The sequence below is a fragment of the Gadus macrocephalus genome, chromosome 20, assembly GCF_031168955.1.
Source record: "Gadus macrocephalus chromosome 20, ASM3116895v1".
Classification (NCBI taxonomy): Eukaryota; Metazoa; Chordata; class Actinopteri; order Gadiformes; family Gadidae; genus Gadus; species Gadus macrocephalus.
In genome coordinates this window covers 15440636-15460269 of record NC_082401.1, presented here as the reverse complement: position 1 = coordinate 15460269, position 19634 = coordinate 15440636, and the positions used below count along the sequence as shown (strand labels likewise).

Sequence of the window (19634 nt, the reverse complement as noted above, 5' to 3'; positions counted from 1 at the left end):
AAAATAACTCTTGGATTTCTGTGGCCAATTTGCATTATTTTCACGGCCATATTCCCCTCCTTAAAGTCACATATGATTCTTTAATCATCCTCCACAGCTTTGAAAGTAATTTGATATTTGGAAAGTTTGTGGAAAATGTGTCAGCTTCGGCTCTGCCCAGAGCGAGAGACCAGAGAGCCACGGACAGGCTCTGTGGTTCGGGCAGCGTCTGCTGTTCCTCAACATGGAGAACACTTTAGTCCAAACACAGAGACGACCTAAAAATACAACATGCCCTCAAATTACTCTGCAGCAGACAACTGTAGACACAAGTCGGCCGAGTCTCCGGGCCACTTGTCAGTAACACTGGTCCAGAGACGTTCTGATGAAGTCCTTAGCACAAGCGGCAGAGACGTTCTCCTCATGATGTCATCGACACAACATCCAGATGTTCTCTTGGTGATGTCATCGACGCAACATCCAGGGACGTTGTCCTGATGATGTCAATCGACACGACATCCAGGGTCATCCGCCTGACGATGTCTTCAACCCAACCGCCAGACACGTTCTCCTGATGATGTCATCGACACGACATCCAGATACGTCCTCCTGATGATGTCATCGACACGACATCCAGATACGTCCTCCTGACGATGTCATCGACATGACAAACACAGACGTCCTCCTGATGATGTCATCGACACAACGTCCAGAGACGTTGTCCTGATGATGTCATTGACACAACGTCCAGCAATGTTGACATCATCGCCAGTGTCCTGGGCCCGAAGCCAGGGCGTCCGGACCCGTTCGGGGGACGTGACTGGGGGGGGGGGGGGGCGTTTTTCCCACCGCTCTCCTCTGTGTGCCTCGCTCCACGTAGAGACCGTTCAACCCCCCAGCGGCCTGAGCTAATACGAAGATGTCTGGAGGCCGGGCCAATGAATCGGTCACACGCTGAGGGGGGTTTAGCTGCCCCCTCCAACCCCACCATCCCCTCCAACCCCACCAACCCCACCTACCCACGAGGTCATTTTAGCCTGGGATGAAATTGTAGAGGAGAGCGAGTCAAGGAGCACGGGTTATAACAGCCTCAGCTGGGGCCTGGTGGTAAACACTGGTCAGAGTCAGTATGTGTCTGAGTGTCTTAAGTGTTAGTGTGTGTGTGTTTGTGTGTGTGTCTTAGTGTCTTAAGTGTTTGTGTGTTGAATTGTGCATATGTGTGTGTGTGTGTGTGTGTGTGTGTGTGTGTGTAAGGGTGTGTGTAAGGGTGTGTGGGTATGTGTGTGTTTGTGTGTGTGTGTGTGTGTGTGTGTGTGTGTGTGTGTGTGTGTGTGTGTGTGAGAGTGTGTGTTTATGTGTGGTTGTGTGTGTGTGTGTGTGTGTGTGTTTGTGTGTGTGTCTGTGTGTGTGTGGATGGATGGATGGATGGATGTAAACAGTGTGTATGTGATTGTGGTTCCTGCTGGGAAGGCAATCGTGGGGGAGGAGAATGGGTTGGGCTGGGTGATGAGGCATGATGAAAATATGCTCCAGTGTGTGTTTGTGGGTGTGCTGACACGCACGCACACACACACACAGTCTGATGGTGAAAGGTAACCATTACCAGGGTAACCTTGGCGTTTAGAATTGTGCGTGTATGTAGTTCTGGGACGTCAGTGGTGCCATTGCACAGATTTACTACGCAATCAAAAATACATCACATGACCGCCTTACTCATTCATAGACCGTGTATTTTAAGGGTCATGATATGGGCGCTGAAAAAAGTAATTTCAAGAATGCAATCCCTCCAATACATATTCACAGAGAGGCCCGTTTACAACTGTGCATGAAGAGACACCAATAAACTGAAGTATATCGGCCAACTGGAAAGGGTTTGTGTTGATGATTTACGCCTCTCAATTAATTCCGACCTCGTGTTCTGAATCCCGAACGGCGTTCCTTCATTCCATCACCCCGAGGAAAAACAAACCTCGCATTGAATTGATAAACACTAAGTTGTGAACATAAATATATATACGGCTATTATACAATCTGATTCATCTATTCTAGGAATCCAGAACAGCGGACAAAGTGTAACTTCCAGCACAGGGCGTCCACACTGCTGTTTAAGAGTTAGTCTGAGCGCTGTCGGAGCTCCCCCAGCGCCGGCCCGACGGCTGGCACAAGACGATGTTTAGCTGGCGCCCGGTGTCCGCCAGCCGGCCTATCTAAGCCCTAAAACGCTTCTGCAGCGGCTCTCTGTCAAGACACACCCGCTCCGCTCCGGTATGCGATTGTCAACAGTAACTGAGCCGCAATCCAGCCCTGCACAAGTGAGCCCCGAACGAGAGGACCGCGATTGGCCCCCGGCTCGGTCCAATGGCCTGCCTTTATCTGAAGATAATGCAGGCCGCCACGGCAGCTGGGCTTACGGGAAGAATTCGACCCCGCCCCGCCCGGCCTGGTTACTAAAACAGAGCCCTAAGTGGACCGTTACCCCGCAATATACAAACACACGCTGCCACCGTCACACAGGGCGCCCAGGGAGTACAGGGGATAGAGCGTACTGGGGCAGGCTGCCATGCAAATATGGGACACACACAAAGACACAGACACAGACACACACCCGCACATGCACACAAACACACACACACACACACACACACACACACACACACACACACGCACACACACACATTTAATCACAACACACGACTTGCTGTCGTTGTAGTGAGATCTGCTCAACAGCTCGCTCTTCCTCACGGCTGTATCTTCCAAAACAAACAATGCCCCTCGTGACGAAACGGAATGGAAACAGGCTCCTCTGTAAGCTAAACAGACACTTTTAAATAAACTGGGACCCTATCCTGCGTTTGTTTTACAGACTGCATGCTAGAACAGGACTCACATGCATGCAGGGATTTACATACACCACTTATACAGGGGCTGACACTCCTTTAAACAACAGTGGATGACACCTGACCCCGTTAAAAACAAAAGGTTAACCTCTAATCACTTTCAATCGCACATACACACAGGACACGGCCACACACACACACACACTCGCGCACACATACACACACACACACACACACAGACACACATACAGGACACACACACACACACAGGCAGGACACGCGCACACACACACACACACACACACACACACACACACACACACACACACACACACACACACACACACACACACACACACACACACACACACAGACACACACACACACACACACACCTGGCATTCTTTGGGTTATGGGATAAGGGTGAAGCCTGGAATGCCACAGCCGGACAGAGGTTTGCTCTCTCAGAGACTTGCAGTATATCTCCGCACAACAGACAATCCAACACACAAACAAGGGCACACACACACACACACACACACACGTAAAAAGACAATAACACACAAAGCACTCACCATTGTGAGTGGATTCCTTGCGGTCCGCCACCTTCTTCAGCGCAGAGACGAGGGCATCGGAGGGAACGCGTGGACTCTCCACATACTTAGGCTTTCTGATTGGTCCTGCAGGCACCAATCACGCAGACAGAGGGGGAGAGAGAGGGAGAGAGAGTTACCGAGAGAGATACCAGTCACGCAGACAGAAGGAAAGAGAGAGACCGGTCACGCAGACAGACAGAGAGAGAAACCGGTAACGCATACTGATACAGAGAGAAAGAGAGTGAGAGAGAGAGAGGGAGGAAGAGAGAGGGGGAAAGAGGGAGAGAGAGGGAGAAAAGGAGAGAGAGGGAGAGAGAGAAGGATGGGGTGAGAGGGAGAGAGAGAAGGATGGGGTGAGAGGGAGAGAGAGAAGGATGGGGTGAGAGGGAGAGAGAGATGGAGAGAGGGTTGGAGGGAGAGAGGAAGAGAGAGAGAAGTAAAGAGATAGAGAGGGAGAGAGAGATGGAGAGAGGGAAGGAGACAGAGAGATAGGCAGAGAGGTAAAGAGAGATAGAGAGGGAGAGCAAGAGAGAGAGGGAGAGAGATACAGAGAGAGGCAGAGAGGTAAAGAGGGAGAGAGGGGGAGAGGGGGAGAGGGAGAGAGAAGGTGGTGGTATGAGAGATAATGAAAATGAGACGGAAAGAGAAGGGGGGTTCTTTCTGTATTAACGTATTCCAGATGGGTTAAGAGATGAGGCAGCACAGTCCTGGTGGGACACATTCTGCGGTGCTCTGTAGCTGCTACACACACATACTCACACACACACACACACACACACACACACACACACACACACACACACACACACACACACACACACACACACACACACACACACACACACACACACACACACACACACACACACACACACACACCACACACGTAGCCTTTCTCACCGCCCGCTGGAGACGGTTCTCGCAGTGTAATAACAAACAGCTTGAAACCATCGCAATTAGCCCTATGCTGAACTTTAAACATGAACACCGAGTGTGAGGAGACAGTAGTTATCCCCGCGTGTTGACGCCACGCGTGTCCTCTTTCCTCCGCACGGCTCCTCGTTTGCGTGAAGGGGAGCGGAGGAAGGTGAGGTTAGGGTCCGGGCTTCGCTGCGGAGGTCGGGTAACGTATCTGGGACGAGCCTGTTTTGGGGAGGAGTTGAAGGTCTGCTGGAGGCTCACTGCCTCTGGAGGGGACCATGACAACCCTGCTCCAGATACACAGCCCCCCCCCCCCCCCCCCCTCACGCACCTCCTGGCGCAGCCACAGGTCTGTCTGTCCTCGTCACTGTGTGTGTGTCTTGTCACGTGCTTGTGCGTGTGTGCGTGTGTGCGTGTGTGTGTGTGTGTGTGTGTGTGTGTACATATGTGTTCATGCTATTGTGTATGGTGTTTGTGCTTGTGTAGGTACGTGCTGTGCGTGTATGGTGTGTGTGTGTGTGTGTGTGTGTGTGTGTGTGTGTGTGTGTGTGTGTGTGTGTGTGTGTGTGTGTGTGTGTGTGTGTGTGTGTGTGTGTGTGTGTGTGTGTGTGTGCATGTATGCGTGTTTGGCATCTATAAGATGTGAAGGATAAAGCCAGGTCAAGGCCCTTCACAGGTCCTCGTCTCTCTCTTCCGACCGCCCAGTCGTCAACGAGCTATCCCTACATCGCTCTTCGTCGCGTTGTAAGCGTCCAACAGATAATGCCGTTTGCTTGAGTGACAGGAGTGAAACAAACGCTGAACCATGACTTACGTCGACGTCTTACACCCACAGAGAGAACAGATAAGAACGACCAACGACTTGAGCGACAGTGCTCACTCACAAACCGTCAAACACACACATCGGAACTAAACCAAAACCCATCAAGATCGGCTCGCGTCTTAAGGGACGCAAGGAAATACATTCAAGGGAGTCAAGGGAGAACAACAATCAATCTGCTAGTCTCAATCAGTTCAACACTGGCAGGGGAAGTGTGCAGCACCGTCAGGGGTATAAGGGGAGATAGCAACACACCAGCCGGTCACCCTGTCAGGGTGCCGCCATGGCCAGCAGACGCTATAGATCTGGGGGAGAGACACGGCCATTCCACATCGCCACCACCAGAAGTAAGAGCAGCCTTAACACATGAGGTGGAGAGAGATAGTCATCCCCCCTCACCGCTTCCCCACTGCTGCCAACTTCTATCCACTGATCTGGAAATGTCATCGCTACGGCCAGGGCACCAGGTTCAGGCTAGGTCACTGCTCACCGTCCATGGACGTGTGAGTGGATGGAAGTGAACATGAATGAGGGAAAGTGAGAGAGGTAGAGAGAGGTAGAGAGAGGGGGAGAGAGAGAGAGAGAGAGAGAGAGAGAGAGAGAGAGAGAGAGAGAGAGAGAGAGAGAGAGAGAGAGAGAGAGAGAGAGAGAGAGAGAGAGAGAGAGAGAGAGAGTGAGAGGAAGAGAGTACCAGGATCTAAAGGTAGGATCTCAATCAAACAGCACTAAGCCAATGGGGGATAAAGTCATCTGACGTGTGTTTGGAAGGATGGATGTTCTGCTGTTAGGGGAACCATCCATCCAAATAGCTGGCCTGCCAAGACAAGAGGGCTGGCTTGTCTGGCCGACACAATCCACTAGTCTGTCCTGAAAACCCACCATTCATCTGTGCACAGGCAGGCGGACCGTGCCAGGAGTCAAACCGATCCTATTAGAGTGAAACTGGAGAGAGACAGAGAGCGAGCTGGACACACGCCTCAGTCAGGGGCAGGGTCGACGGAGGAGTAATCTCACACCAGCTTCAAACACTCCGGCGCTACGACAGCCACACTGCGTGCGTCCCACACCGTAACGTAATCCATACGTTAACGCACTGAGGAGGAGGCACACTGGATCTCCACATGAGGCCACCGCGGGTCAGCCATGTCTGGGGGCCTTTCGGGTCGGTTGTCAGGAGCCGGTGATGTAGACAACACTCGCTGTTCCCCTCGGCAACGCGGGACTCCGACTAAAAGGATGGAGAAAAGGGCCCCGTGCACAGAGAGGGTTTTGTTTCCAACCCGAAAGCTCACCTCCCAATTGACCAGCTTTCATGTTTACCCCAGAGCCTTTATCAATGGCCGCGGGCCCCCAGGGGCCGCGCCATTAGAACAGGGGCCGGTCGGCACTTAAGACCTGCGAATGAGCAGCCCGACTGTAATCGGCATGGCGACGCCTGCGGTGCGGGGGGGTGGGGGGGACTAAACATTTGAAGGACAAAGAGAGTGACACAGTAGAGCAACTCTTTCTCCTTCTCTTCCTTAAGACGCTGTAAATCCATTGGGAGTGCATGCCTCGGTCGCGCACCTCGCGTCAGCACGACAGGAGCTAGCTCTGTTTTAGAAGCTTCCTGTAGCCGACGTAGAGTGGAAGCGGAACCAAAGAGAGGCACAATGTAGTTCTTCACGGATGTGAGAGAAAGACTGAGAGACGACCCAAATGTTACAAAAGGAAAATTTGATTGCCTGTCACTACAAGAAGACACGTTATTACCGCAGCTAAAATAATTATAATTATTCTTGAGACTCAGAATGAGTCAGAATGAATGACATGGGAGAACCACCGAAACGCAACAATGCACAACACAGGTCAAGGAGAACAACCGAAACACAACAGTACACAAAAGTACACAACACAGGTTAAGGAACCGCAGCAACGCATCAGTAAACAACACACGTCGATGAGAAAAAGTAAGGCCACGACAGAGAACAACACGGGTGCATGAGAACACTAGAAACAGTACACAACGCAGGTCTTTAAACAGCAGCAACACACCACAGTGCGTTTCTCCGGCGCGACCGGTGGGAGTTGCAGCAGTAAAAGTAGGGTACGTGTGAAGGAGGGGAGAGAACGAAGCGATGGCCACGGAGGGAAAGCACACTCTTTAGACGACATGGTGGAAGGGGAGTGACATGTGTGTGATGGAGAGTGCCGAGGAGGGGCGGGGGGGCGGGGGGGGAAGGCTCCGGGGAGAGGAGCTATAGGCGAATGTGACTGCTGAAGAACTCCCCGCACGCCGGCCCTCACCGGAGGACTCAGGGGCCCGTGACTACTGAGCTGTCAAGCTACACACATGCAGACGCAAACACACACACACACACACACACACACACACACATGCACACACAAACACACACACACACACACACACACACACACACACACACACACACACACACACACACACAAATGCAGACGCACACACACACACATGCACACACAAACACACACATGCATAAGTGCACACACACACGCACACACACACATGCAGACGCACACACACACACACACACACACACACACAGGCAGACGTGCACACACACACACACACACACACACACACACAAACAAAAACACACAAATGCAGACGCACACACACACAAACACGCACACACATGCAGACGCACACACAAGCAGACGCGAACACACTCACACAGGCGTGAATGCAGTGCACACACAAAAACATACAAATGCAAACACACACACACACACACACACACACACACACTAACACAAAAACACACATGGCGACACACACGCGCACATAACCACACACACACATCCACACACACAACCACAAACACACACGCACAACCACACACACACCTGGAACAATAGTATATACAGTCGAGGTCTATTACAGAGGACAAACCCAGATGATTGTTCATGGTTGGCCAGCAATCGAGGGGTTTCTACACATTCTTAAGAGATGCACTCTGACTCATTTCTGAACTTCTCAGCGAGACACTAGTCTCTTTATGAGACACTGGGAAGGAAACCACTTTAACAATAACCATCTTTATGTCCCAAAATGTCAAGGGAAAACCTCAAAAAAGTAAAATATTCAGGCAGAAGAAGGTTGAACTTAACATTAAAATGCAACAGAGAACGGTACGATATGGCTCCGATGCATTGGCCAATCAATGAAGTACCAAGGCTATTGGTAATATTATGGTATGGAATATGGCATGGATTATGGCCAAGACATAGTCCAGTATTTACTTAAACCGGTCACACTGTGGAATTATACTGTGTAAATCCCAGAATAATATTACATTAAAATAAATCTACATTTTCATCAAATCACATCCACCCTTCATTTTAGTGGCTCAATATCTGACCCAGCAACGCAGCAGTTCCTTAACCCCTTTAACCATACATGTGTAACAAGTCCACCTTTGCCACATGGCGTTTCATTAACTCATATGAATAATACATGGTTCTCGTGTGTTTACACAAAGCTAACCTGAAACTCAAACACAGTCCGCTCCTCTGCTCATCGCCCCTCCGGGTACGACCCGTGGAGCTCACGCCCTCCTGAAGTCCTGGGAGATGTGAGCCAGTGTGCCGTGGCAGTCGGCCGCCGGGCTCTGAGACGAAACCCTCGCTTCGGATGAAAAATGGGGAACGGCGCGCCGTAACGAGCCCAAGCAGGGAGGCGGTAAAGCGCGCTGAACCACAGAGCTGCGGGTGTAGGGGGGCGGAGGGGAAGAGTGGTTCACCTGCTGCACATCACCGGCTCACCTCCTTTCAAAGAGTCCTCTGTAGCATCACAAGGTTGTTTTATGGCAGAGTCCCCCCAAGACCCATCAATACACACACCCAGGGCCGCCCACTCACCGCCAACACCCTTGAGAGCAGCTCAATCCCGGGGATGAAAGGGCTCCTTGAAGGGGAGCAGGGATGATTTGTACTGTAGATTTGTCCGGGCTGCTCAGAGACGAGGACAAATCCAACTCGACAGAACATCTTTGCACGGCGTCGCTTATAATTAGTCGGCCAGTGAATGCCACGTCTTCTAAATGAGTGAACCTGCTCCTCATTTGTAAAGGAGAGCTACAATGAATGACAAGGAGATTTTTTTTTTTTTTTTTCAGGACTTTTTTCTTACTTTGTAGATTGTGAAAATTAATCTCACAGGGCGACAAAATTAATCTCATCACTTTTTTTCCGAGCTCAGAACATCTCTGAAAAACTGTTTCAAAGAACACCTGAGATGAACCGACATCTAAATATCGAGCTCCTGTGTGGACCAGCTGTACATATACAAGTGGGGACATTTAATTTAATGAGTCTTTCTAAGGCTGCTCTACTGCCTAACCTAATGAACTGTTTTTATTGAGTTATTGTGTAATATAATTGTTGTATGGTGGAGGTTATGTCATTTCAAGCAGAAGCTGTCCTTGAAAATTTTGTAGTGTTAATCACTGCCCTTTCATTACCAAGGGTAGAGAAAACCGACAGTTAATCCATGTGCTTTATCAAAAGCCAGCAGGCATGACATGACTTACACAAAGTTCTGGGTTCAAATGTACCGGGCGGTGCACATATCGCATTCATATCCTGCAAGATATTTCCGAAATCCAAATAAATTTTGTATTCATTCATTCTTGTTTGATCTTCAGAATCAGGCATATATTGAAAACAAGTGAGATAAAAAATGGTATTTCATGTAACAATTTTGTCAATATCTTGTCACTCAATGCCATCCACTGTTCCAGCTCTATTGGTATCCTGTCAATAAATCAAAACAAAGTTTAGTGGCAATGTGTAAATCCACAGGGAGGATGTATAATTTAGGAGATTTCAATTGTGGTCACTTTTCTCCAATCGTCATCTCCTTGGCCTTTATGGCTGTTATGGAAATGAAGCAAAGAGCTTTCAAACCCGTCTATTAAAAAAATAAAAGTTGAAATGAATTTCATGCAAAACGACCTACAGGAGACCCAGTCACCCGCTTGGCTCATTGCTTACATACCAATTAAAATGATAAGCTGCCAGGCAGGGCAATAAATATGATAACAATTGCCGTTTTATGTTCCCTTGAAGGTGGACAATGAGCAAAGTGTGGCACTAATTGTCGCCCACGTGACTGTGGGACAGTCACACGTCAAAATAACTGTCAAATGTTTCAACAGAGCCTCTTCCGTCGTCACCCCTTGGTGGAAAATAAGCAACCTATTGTGCCATTAAGGGCTATCCAACATCATACGGGAGTCATCTTGAACAGGACAGGGTGACTAAAAATTTATTAAAGAGGTTGAAGGGTGAACCGTTGAAATTCAGCAAATTACAGAAAATCAAGTTTGAATACATATTCAAAATGCATCAGCGACGTTCAGCACAGTGCAACCTTGAGGCAAGCAGCTGCCATGTAACTGGTTATGAGTCATCACAACCAGAGGAGGTCACTGTGGAGTTACCCTGGAGACGTCCCACCCTCCTACTGGAGGAGGTACTGGGAGCCAGCAGCCTAGGCTATAATCCACCTAAAGGCTCTGTGTTGCTTTGGCACACTTCATAGTGAGGTTAGCATTTCAAAGGGAGCCCGCTCACCCTTGAGCTGGGTCTTGATGGAACATCCTATCTGGAGATGGCTTTTGTTTAAAAAAAATAAACCTTCCCTGGGACTTTGTAGACCCGTAAACAGTCAGGCAGTAAAGCCTGGGTCCTGGTCAACACATGTCAGACTGCTGTGTCGCGGTTAAGCTGCGGGCTTAGCCCATCAAAGTTATAGCGGCCAAAGGCACCAGGCCTTTGTGGCTCAGGCATCAGTCACGCTCCTAATTAAGCCAGTGTTTCTCTGTTGTCCCCCTGTGATGTTTTCACGGAGAGAACACCCAATTGGCTGGTCCCTTCCACAATGCTGTAGATTATCCAATCTGTCAGGAAGTGACTGAAAACCCACAAAATACGGCCTCAATCTGAGAAACCGCTTCCTCCGAAAGCCAGCGAGGATTGCTGGATAAGGGAGATTCATGTTGGGCGGTGATGAGTGTTGTTGCGGTTGTATGACTTGGGACTTCTTTGAGCACAAGATGGATTAGGTCATGTGTCAGCAGCCTGAGAGAGAAAAAACCCTCTATCTAATCTCTTCACTCACATCACATTGTTTCTTAAATAGGGGAGGCCAGTACAGCCTACCACGTTAGACTAGGACGTGGAATTCTGGTCCGGACACCGGAAAATATAAACAATATCCACATAAAACGTGTTTGACATTGAGTGTGACACCTGATTTAGCCGGGATGAGCCAGAGAGAACACTGCGTTACGGCCCGGGCTGTTTTCGACGCCGACCCGAGACATTTCGTGCGGCATGTGTGTTTTTAACACTCGGTGTGAACCCTCTCCCTGCAGCTTTTCACACTTACCTGTAAAGGACGGCCGCAGACGAGTGCTGCCCGCACCCCCCCCCCCCGTCGACCCCCGGTCCCGTCCCGTCCCCACCGCAGGCTTCTGTAAAACCCCATCATGTCCGTCCGTTTCCCCCCCCCCCACATCAGAAGCCTCGTGGGAGCGTCCCATTAATGAGAGTTCCTTCCTCCCTGCTTCCCCGGGTCCTGCTCACCTTCACAGACGGTGCCCTACCCCCGCCCGCCGCCCTTCCTCTGGGCCTCGCGCTGTCATTGTAAGTGTGCATTTCATCAGCGCCGCCTCCGATGGCTTGGAAACAACCATGAAAAAACCAATAGGGCCCGAGGATGTTGTAAACGAAAAGGTGTGTTGCCTCTGTAATTGGACTTCGGCGGAATCACTGAGTCACGTCACCGTGAGTCACAGACGCGTGTTGGTAAATACCCTCATGCCATTCGTTCTGTGCTATAGATGTGGCGCCGTCCGATGCATTAAAAGCATAATTCAGTGATTTGTTGATACCGTTTGGGTACTTTTGCTGCTGCAGATATTTTTTGGTAGGAGATGCAGCGTGGAGTTCATGTGAAATGATATATTTTTGATATAAAAAAAAGTGCATCTCACAGGAACATTTAAAAAAGCAATCACAAGCTAGTCTGCAATCTTTAACTCAAATTAAACATGATTAAATGTCCTTCCTATTACAAACATCCCAATCAAGCTCAATCAAGACAAACCCGGCGTACGAAATCATGGTGCAAGAATTCTTATTTTAAATATACACTTAAAGCCGAAACAACACAAGTATACAAAAGTGACAATGGCCTGCCAGATGTTCACAGCGCAGGCCTACACCCTATACAGACAAACCCATTTCATGCTACAGAACAGATCAAAGCCACCACCACTATAAACAAAGAGTAGATAGTCCACAGATGAGAGCCAGATGTGAACGGAGCCAAAGTGTTCACTCTGAGCAGTTCAATCCTCGTTGCCATGTCTTTAGAAAACAAAGGCACAGGTTGAAACAACTTAGGAGACTAAACTATGTCCTGAGGCTTTGAAGACAGCACTCACCCACAGCTGCTGACAAGTGGGTTCACTAAACGGCGGAGAGAGACGAACGAAGAGCTGGGAGAGTAGGACGCTCGGGCCGAGTGTAAACACACCGCCTTTAAGAGTGGACCCAGCGTAAACAAGCAGTGCCATCGTCAGGACCACCATCCTGACGGAAGCTGATCAAACGGAGTGGGGGGGGCACCAACACATCTCCTGTGTGCCGGGGAAAGTATGAAATGTAAATTCAAAACCGCTGGGAAGTCGAGCGACGCAATCGTTCCGGCTGCTGCTCCTCGCGGCGCCGGAGTTTCAGCGTTTTTCCAAAGGAGTTTATTTCAACACACAGAAGGCTGAGGGCTAAAGCGCTAGACTAGCTTCTAGCCAGAAAGCGCTGTCACTCCTGGAACGGTGTCAGATGTTCAACACTGACACAAATCACCGGAAGGTAGACTGAAAACTTTGCTTGCACACAACTTCCACAGAGAAGTGCAATTCCCTGAGAAGGAAAGGGAGGGAGGGGGGGGGGGGGGGGGGAATGAGTGTTGCAAAGAGTAATAGGCAATATTGTCGTAGTGCACGTCATTTGTCTGGTTGATGATGCTGGCCTTTGGTCGGGGAGAAAAGGTTTCCTCTGTCAGATGGCCAAACAGAGAGGGCCATCTGTGATGACAGTAGCCGGATTGCCTCAGTACCTCTATATCATGCGGGCTTCACAAAGGGAAAAGCCAGCAGAGGTCAGGTCTGGGAGACGATGAGGTGGGGAAAAGTGTAGCTGAAGTTTCACAAAATCTAATTCCAAGGCCCAATCCCATTTCTCCCCCTTACCCCTTCCCCTTACCCCTCTCCCTTGTTTTGAAGGGGTAAGGGGAAGGGGTAAGGGGAAGGCGTAAAGGGTAGAAATGGGATTGAGTTTCAGGCCCAATCCCATTTCTAATCCCAAAACTAGCCTGCCCCGGCATCTCCGATGTCTCTGGGCCACGGTTACGTTTACACATGAAGCAGCATCCTCTTCCACAAAATAATCTGAAGCCATTAATGCAATGAGTTCGAGTTCCTTTCTGGAATGGGAATACATTGACTTCAAGTAAAAATCGTCAAAAGTTCCTGAAGTATCCATCCTTAGTTTTTTGCTCCCACAATGAATATTCAGAGATAAGATGAAAAAGAATAAAACATATTCATAAACAAACTTCAATCATGTAAGAAGAATAGGACCGGCCTATTCTCCTTCATCAGAAATCAGAAAATGTAAATATGTGGAGGAATGAGGTTAACTGAGGTTTTTATTCAACTGTTATTTAGCCAATTCAGAAATCCCATTATAATAATGTTATATTATAAAAGGATATCATTATATTATATCAGTATATGCTTATTTCTAATCATTGGAATGTTTTATTTCTGCCAATTGGTCACAAGACCAAATTTCGTTGTACTCTGCACAATGACAATAAAGTGAATCCAATCCAATCCAATCCAATTCGATTTGAGCATATGTTAGCATATGCTAATTCTTCTATGCAGTTCTTATTAAATGCACATGTATGTTAAACCTTTCTCTCCCTCCCTGTCCTAGCCTGTTATCTTCCCATTACCGGTTTTATTCAGTTGATCCATCAATTGAAAGTATCACACAGTGAATACAGAAAGGCTAATCGTGTTGCTATCGACCTGAGTCAGCTGGTACCAACCTGAGTCAGCTGGTACCGACCTGTGACAGCTGGTACCAACCTGAGTCAGCTAGTACCGACCAGAGACAGCTGGTACCAACCTGAGACAGCTGGTACAGACATGAGACAGCCGGTACCAAACTGAGACCACTGGTACCGACCAGAGATCGCTGGAACCACCTTGAGCTAACAGGGAGCAGCCTGAGACAGCTGGTACCAAACCCAGACCTTAAGGCTGAGAGTCCAACACCACTGCTACGCTATCTAGCCTCCCTCAGCAGAAAAGTATGTAGCCTGAAATTATTTTTGAAATATTATGTAAGAACAAGAGAAGAGCTGAGTGTGAGCTCGTACCTGGGGATCTCTTGCTGGCGGCACGCAGGGGCATCATGTAGGTCTGTCTTGGCAGGAGAGGCGAGGAGGGCAGGGACATGGAAACTCCCTTGGCCAGGCTCAGCCTGAACACATCCTCCTGCAGGTAAGGGAGGCCAGCGCCCCCCTCCTGCGGCTGAGGGAACCCGTCAGACGGGCCTCTCCTCTGGGCACCGTGGCTGTGGACATCCCCTGCTGGGGAGAGCGAGGAGGACATGGGTGTTAGGCAGGGCCCATGTTGAGGATGTTGAAGCCGCGATTGTTCTGACGTCTCCCAGCTAGAGCACTGATGTTGTAACGTCATTAATTAATAACTGGGGCAATGTAGCGGACTGAGTGGGTAATTTAGGTCCTAATTACTACTGCCTATCTCTCGTACATACATTATGCAGGAGAAACCTTCCCACCCCACACATCTGAAACTCAACTCACTTCTAGTGAAACGGCATAAACTTCAGAGCGCTTTTGTTCATGATAGATCATAGTCCTTGACCACTGATTAAGCAATGTGCAGTGTGCACCCTTTTTTGATTTTACCACCATCAACAAACCTAGCTAAAAAGAATGAACAATCCTAAATATATAACTTTCTGACGACACTGTGCTATCAAACTAAACCTATAGCCACCTTTGAATCATGAGAGAGAGCTAGCGAAGAAAACCCTTTTTCTCTGGCACGACTCTATGGAAAGCAGTTTCATGAGAATGTGAAGGGAAGCCATGCTAGGAATATTGATGCTCAGTTGGGGTCAGTGGGTTTCTCTCATGCCAGGAGGCCAAATGAAGAAGGGTAAATAGGGCTGTTAGATAACATGTGACTCATTGGACACACCAGTTGATAACATGCTGAAGAGGCCTACTACCTAACTGGGAAAACCCATTTAGCAAGCAACATCCAGTACTCCCACAATGCACCATAGTGCCTACTAGTGCCTCAACATACAAAACAGTAATACAAAAACGAATTGAGGTGCACTTCATATATTTATTTTATACAGAGAAATATGCCAAGGGCAAGAGTGGATCCTGCCTTTGCCATGGCCAGGTTCACAATAATGTTTCCAGTGTGGCAGCAAGGCTACGCTTTAAATGAGATAACCTAACTTGTGGGAAAGTGCCCTGGAGCGACTCCTCGGTATACTCAGCACGACAAACCAGCATTAGAGCCAACAGCAGCACTCTGCCCCGTGGGCTAATCTGCTAACCATGAGTCTTGGGATAGAGAAACAGGTCTTGTGTGCAAGGAAAATAAGGAAATAAGGTTTTGGATTTCTTGGTTCTTTTCTTTAAAAAATGAGTCAGTGCGGAATAACCTGTTGAGTCGTTTGAGTGGGAAGAGAATAAAAACCCATTTGACATTTAAGACGATTTTTTTCTTCTTTTTCGTTTCCCCTGCAATTGCACCCTTACTTTCAATAGGCTGCTGCTCTGTTCTGTTTGGTAGCCAAGGTTATATTCTTGTTAGCAATTCCAATTCTTGTTAGCAATTCCCATTCCATACCTAGACATCAATACTGCACGCCCTCAAGCTTTAACTGGAGACTTTAATCACTGAAAGAAACAGCTCTGCAGACCCTTAGGGGCTGCAAAAAAAGGTTACGGTGCAAGAAAAATACACTACATGAATAAGTTCCTGCATCACGGAGACCAATGTTTCCAGGAAGGCCGAAACATCGCCACGGAGACAGCAAAGTCATCGATTCTGTGGCATTAATGTTCTCCCCGACCAGAGATAATGTATGAATGATCCACCTCTAATAACACCACTCATGCGTCAGCGGGCCTTACTCTGTGATCATCGCCGATGTGGCGCACCACAGCTACGACAATTAGCTTTCGGTTCTGTCTCCTGCACCGCGGGTTTCTTGTACACGGAGGGAGACCTCAGCAGACTAGCAATGACGGCGGGCTGCAGTCAGGGCTTTTTCGACCACTCACACATAACGCGGATGTGCGGGAGCCTTGAGAGTTCTGCTGCCTCGCTCCACGGTGAACTGCGAGCGTTGTTGGCCTTGGAACTAATCTGAAACAGAGAGTTGTTTTCCACCAGCCCGGCTCCCCACAGGGGACACACAGCCCAGTCCTGTGCTTTTAAACGTTTTTTTTTTTTTATCCCGAACAAAAGAGAGCAGCAGAGACAGGAAACGCTCACTGGTCTGCACTCCCCCGGCCACGTTGTAGGACTCGTGGTGTCTGGTCCCGCTGCCAAGGCCAGGCCACCTTTAAGAACCTTGACCCCAGTGGGAACGGCTGGCCTGAGATCAGCATTCACGACCATCAGGGTCGGCTTTGATACAGCAGGTCCTGACAGGAGTGCAAAGCTATGATCCCTGATGAGGGAACCTGCGTTCACCTGTAGGACTTCCACTGTCTGATAATGGAGTGTCATTCTTCACACGACAGCTTCCTGCCTACGGGGTACACCAGTCACCAATCATTAGAGACGCATTTAAAAGGGAGCTTTCTCTACGGGACGCTACTCGTAACTCTTAACGAGTATTTTGACAAGTAAACAGGGCAGACCTGACAGATGGATCCCTGCTTTCATTTGATCCAGACTTGGAAACCAAAGACTGGTAAAACTTGACAGAGAGCTCATGTTTTATAAGCACTCTTCAGGAGTAGTCTTTGTACATGTCTGGAAACATGCTTCCCAATTAAAAAACTGATTTATTAAGCCCACGGTTTATTGGGCATTTTGTATACTTGAAGTAAATATGTTCTTCATTTCATTCTGAATCATTTAACACAACTAAATATCGAATTTATTATCAACTGAAAAAGAGTGGTAAATAAAAGCAAGTACTTCCCACGTCCCTTGAAAGTCAAAAGATATCAAAATAACTGAAGCAATGAGAAAACAGTTTAATCATAGATTTATTTTCCCCGTGCTGGAACGATGCGATCTGTCGTGCTTCGTCGCGCTGCTGTTCTGCACTAAACGGCAACAATGCGGTTCACCGGAGTGCTATACGGCAGGGTTGACGGACAATGGGTGTCAGAGAGAGAGAGTGAGCGAGAGAATGAGAAAGAGAGAGAGAGAGAGAGAGTGCCATTCATACAGAGCTTAAATCTGTTACAAGGGCAATTAACCTAAACACTCCTGTATCACAATACCACCATTGTGAAGTGGCCAGTAAAACGGAGGCCAGAAACCTACTGAGAATTGTCAAGTGAGAGGTGGGAAAGGGCTTCCTTTATGGCAAACAAAGATATGCAGGGAGTCAGTGAGTCGATGCCATCACCCTGCGCCAGTACAATTGTATAAACGTCCCAGCACACACAAATGAAGGACTCCATTGTGAATGTATTCCTGTTGTCACTACACACCGTGTTATTTTGTGAACCTCCGAATAAATCCATCCGAAAAAAAAAAAGATTCTAACTCTACAAATGCCAAACTATTTCCTATATACAACTGCACACTTTTTGACGCGTTTACCTCAGAAAGACTGCGATATCATCCTTCAAACCCATCCACCCAAATCGGGTTACTCAGCCACTGGAAAGTACTATGGATCCGCCCAGGGCAGGCAGTAGAAGAGGCACAACCAACGCTGGCTTCAGCCATGATACATGCATGTTGAAGAGGTTAGCGCACAGGGGCAATTAAGGGCGACGGTTTTGAAAGCAAGAGGCGCCACATAAAAGATGGCGGTCCGAGTGGTCCTGGTTAGGCGGCCCGGCCTGCCAGCTGACCCACGGCGTACAACACAGAGGACAATGAGGACGTGCGCCAGGACTATTTCAGTCGCTTTTCCCCGACCTCTCGCTGGGATGAGGCCTGCAATTTTCAGCCCATGCCGTGGTCAAGGAAGCCAGCCCTGTCTAATTATACCTTGCTGCCCCAAAAATAATGTAAAAATGATTGCATGCTTTCATTTGCTCATCAAAAGGACGACCCAAACGAAGCCCACATGGGCATGTCATCAGAAAAGACCCTCGGTGCCAAGAGCACTCTTTCATTGTTGAGACGTTTAACCAAATAATCATTAGAGATTGATCGCTGGAGAAAGATCCACGGCGGGAACTACGCGGCCCGCAGTCGCTTGAGTAAATATTTAGCCAGACGAAAACAGCTTTGGGCTTAGTGTTCCGAGGGAGAATATACAAATATAAACCAACTTGTTGATACGTACAGCCATAATTTGAATGTACAGTGCACGCCGGCCTGTGGTTTGGTGCCATCCAGCTCAAACGCCTTGTTTTGTATATTTAGGATACGGATCAGCTTCAACAAAATGAAAACAAAACATTGATTCTGGAGTGTGTTAACATTTGAAAGTAAATCCATGCAGTCGATAGAGCCCCCCCCCTCCCCCACACTTCCCAGTAGAGAAGGATGTTTTCAATGTACGTCAGAGAAACAAATAGAGAAGGTAACCTTGAGCCTTTTTTAGACAAGAAGACATTTCGTATTCAAAGTGAGAAGCCGTTCTGCACAGGATATCCATTACGGACATCAGATGTTTACTCTGATAGTGCCCAAATACCAATTTTGCATATGTGATCAACTGTGATGCTTTCAAACATACTCTTTGAAACGTGTGTGCTGTGTGCGTTTGGGAGTTTGTGCTCTTCTGTGATCTTGCTTTTTGTAAAAGAAAGAGTCTGAACATTATGAGCTGTCTTCTTTAATGTGATGAACCACGGACACGGCGAAAGGCTGTAATGAATGCAGATTCTTTAAGTCAACACACAAAGCCACATAACCACAGGACGGTCGACCAATTGGGAGGCTCTGCCGCCAGGCCGAGGACCAATGGGTTCTTCCCTGACCACAGTGACAGATAAACAAAAGCTGTCATGGTGAACACGCCAACAGCCCACAGAGAGGAGAGAGAGAGAGAGAGAGAGAGAGAGAGAGAGAGAGAGAGAGAGAGAGAGAGAGAGAGGCAGACAGACAGAGAGAGAGAGAGAAAGGCAGACAGACAGAGAGAGAGAGAGAGGCAGACACAGACAGACAGAGAGAGAGAGAGAGAGAG

General features: G+C 48.4%; 1 protein-coding gene across 1 annotated transcript in view; it reads right to left on the bottom strand.

Annotated features, from left to right (window-relative positions):
- LOC132448307 (protein TANC1-like) overlaps window positions 1–19634 on the bottom strand; it is a 59575-nt gene that overhangs the window by 14096 nt on the left and 25845 nt on the right. Inside the window, exons 3-4 of the mRNA XM_060039471.1 lie at window positions 14632–14844; window positions 3392–3496 (exon numbers count right to left, since the gene is read on the bottom strand). Of these exons, the coding sequence (XP_059895454.1) occupies window positions 3392–3496; window positions 14632–14844 (318 nt within the window). The remainder of the gene's footprint in view (window positions 1–3391; window positions 3497–14631; window positions 14845–19634) is intronic.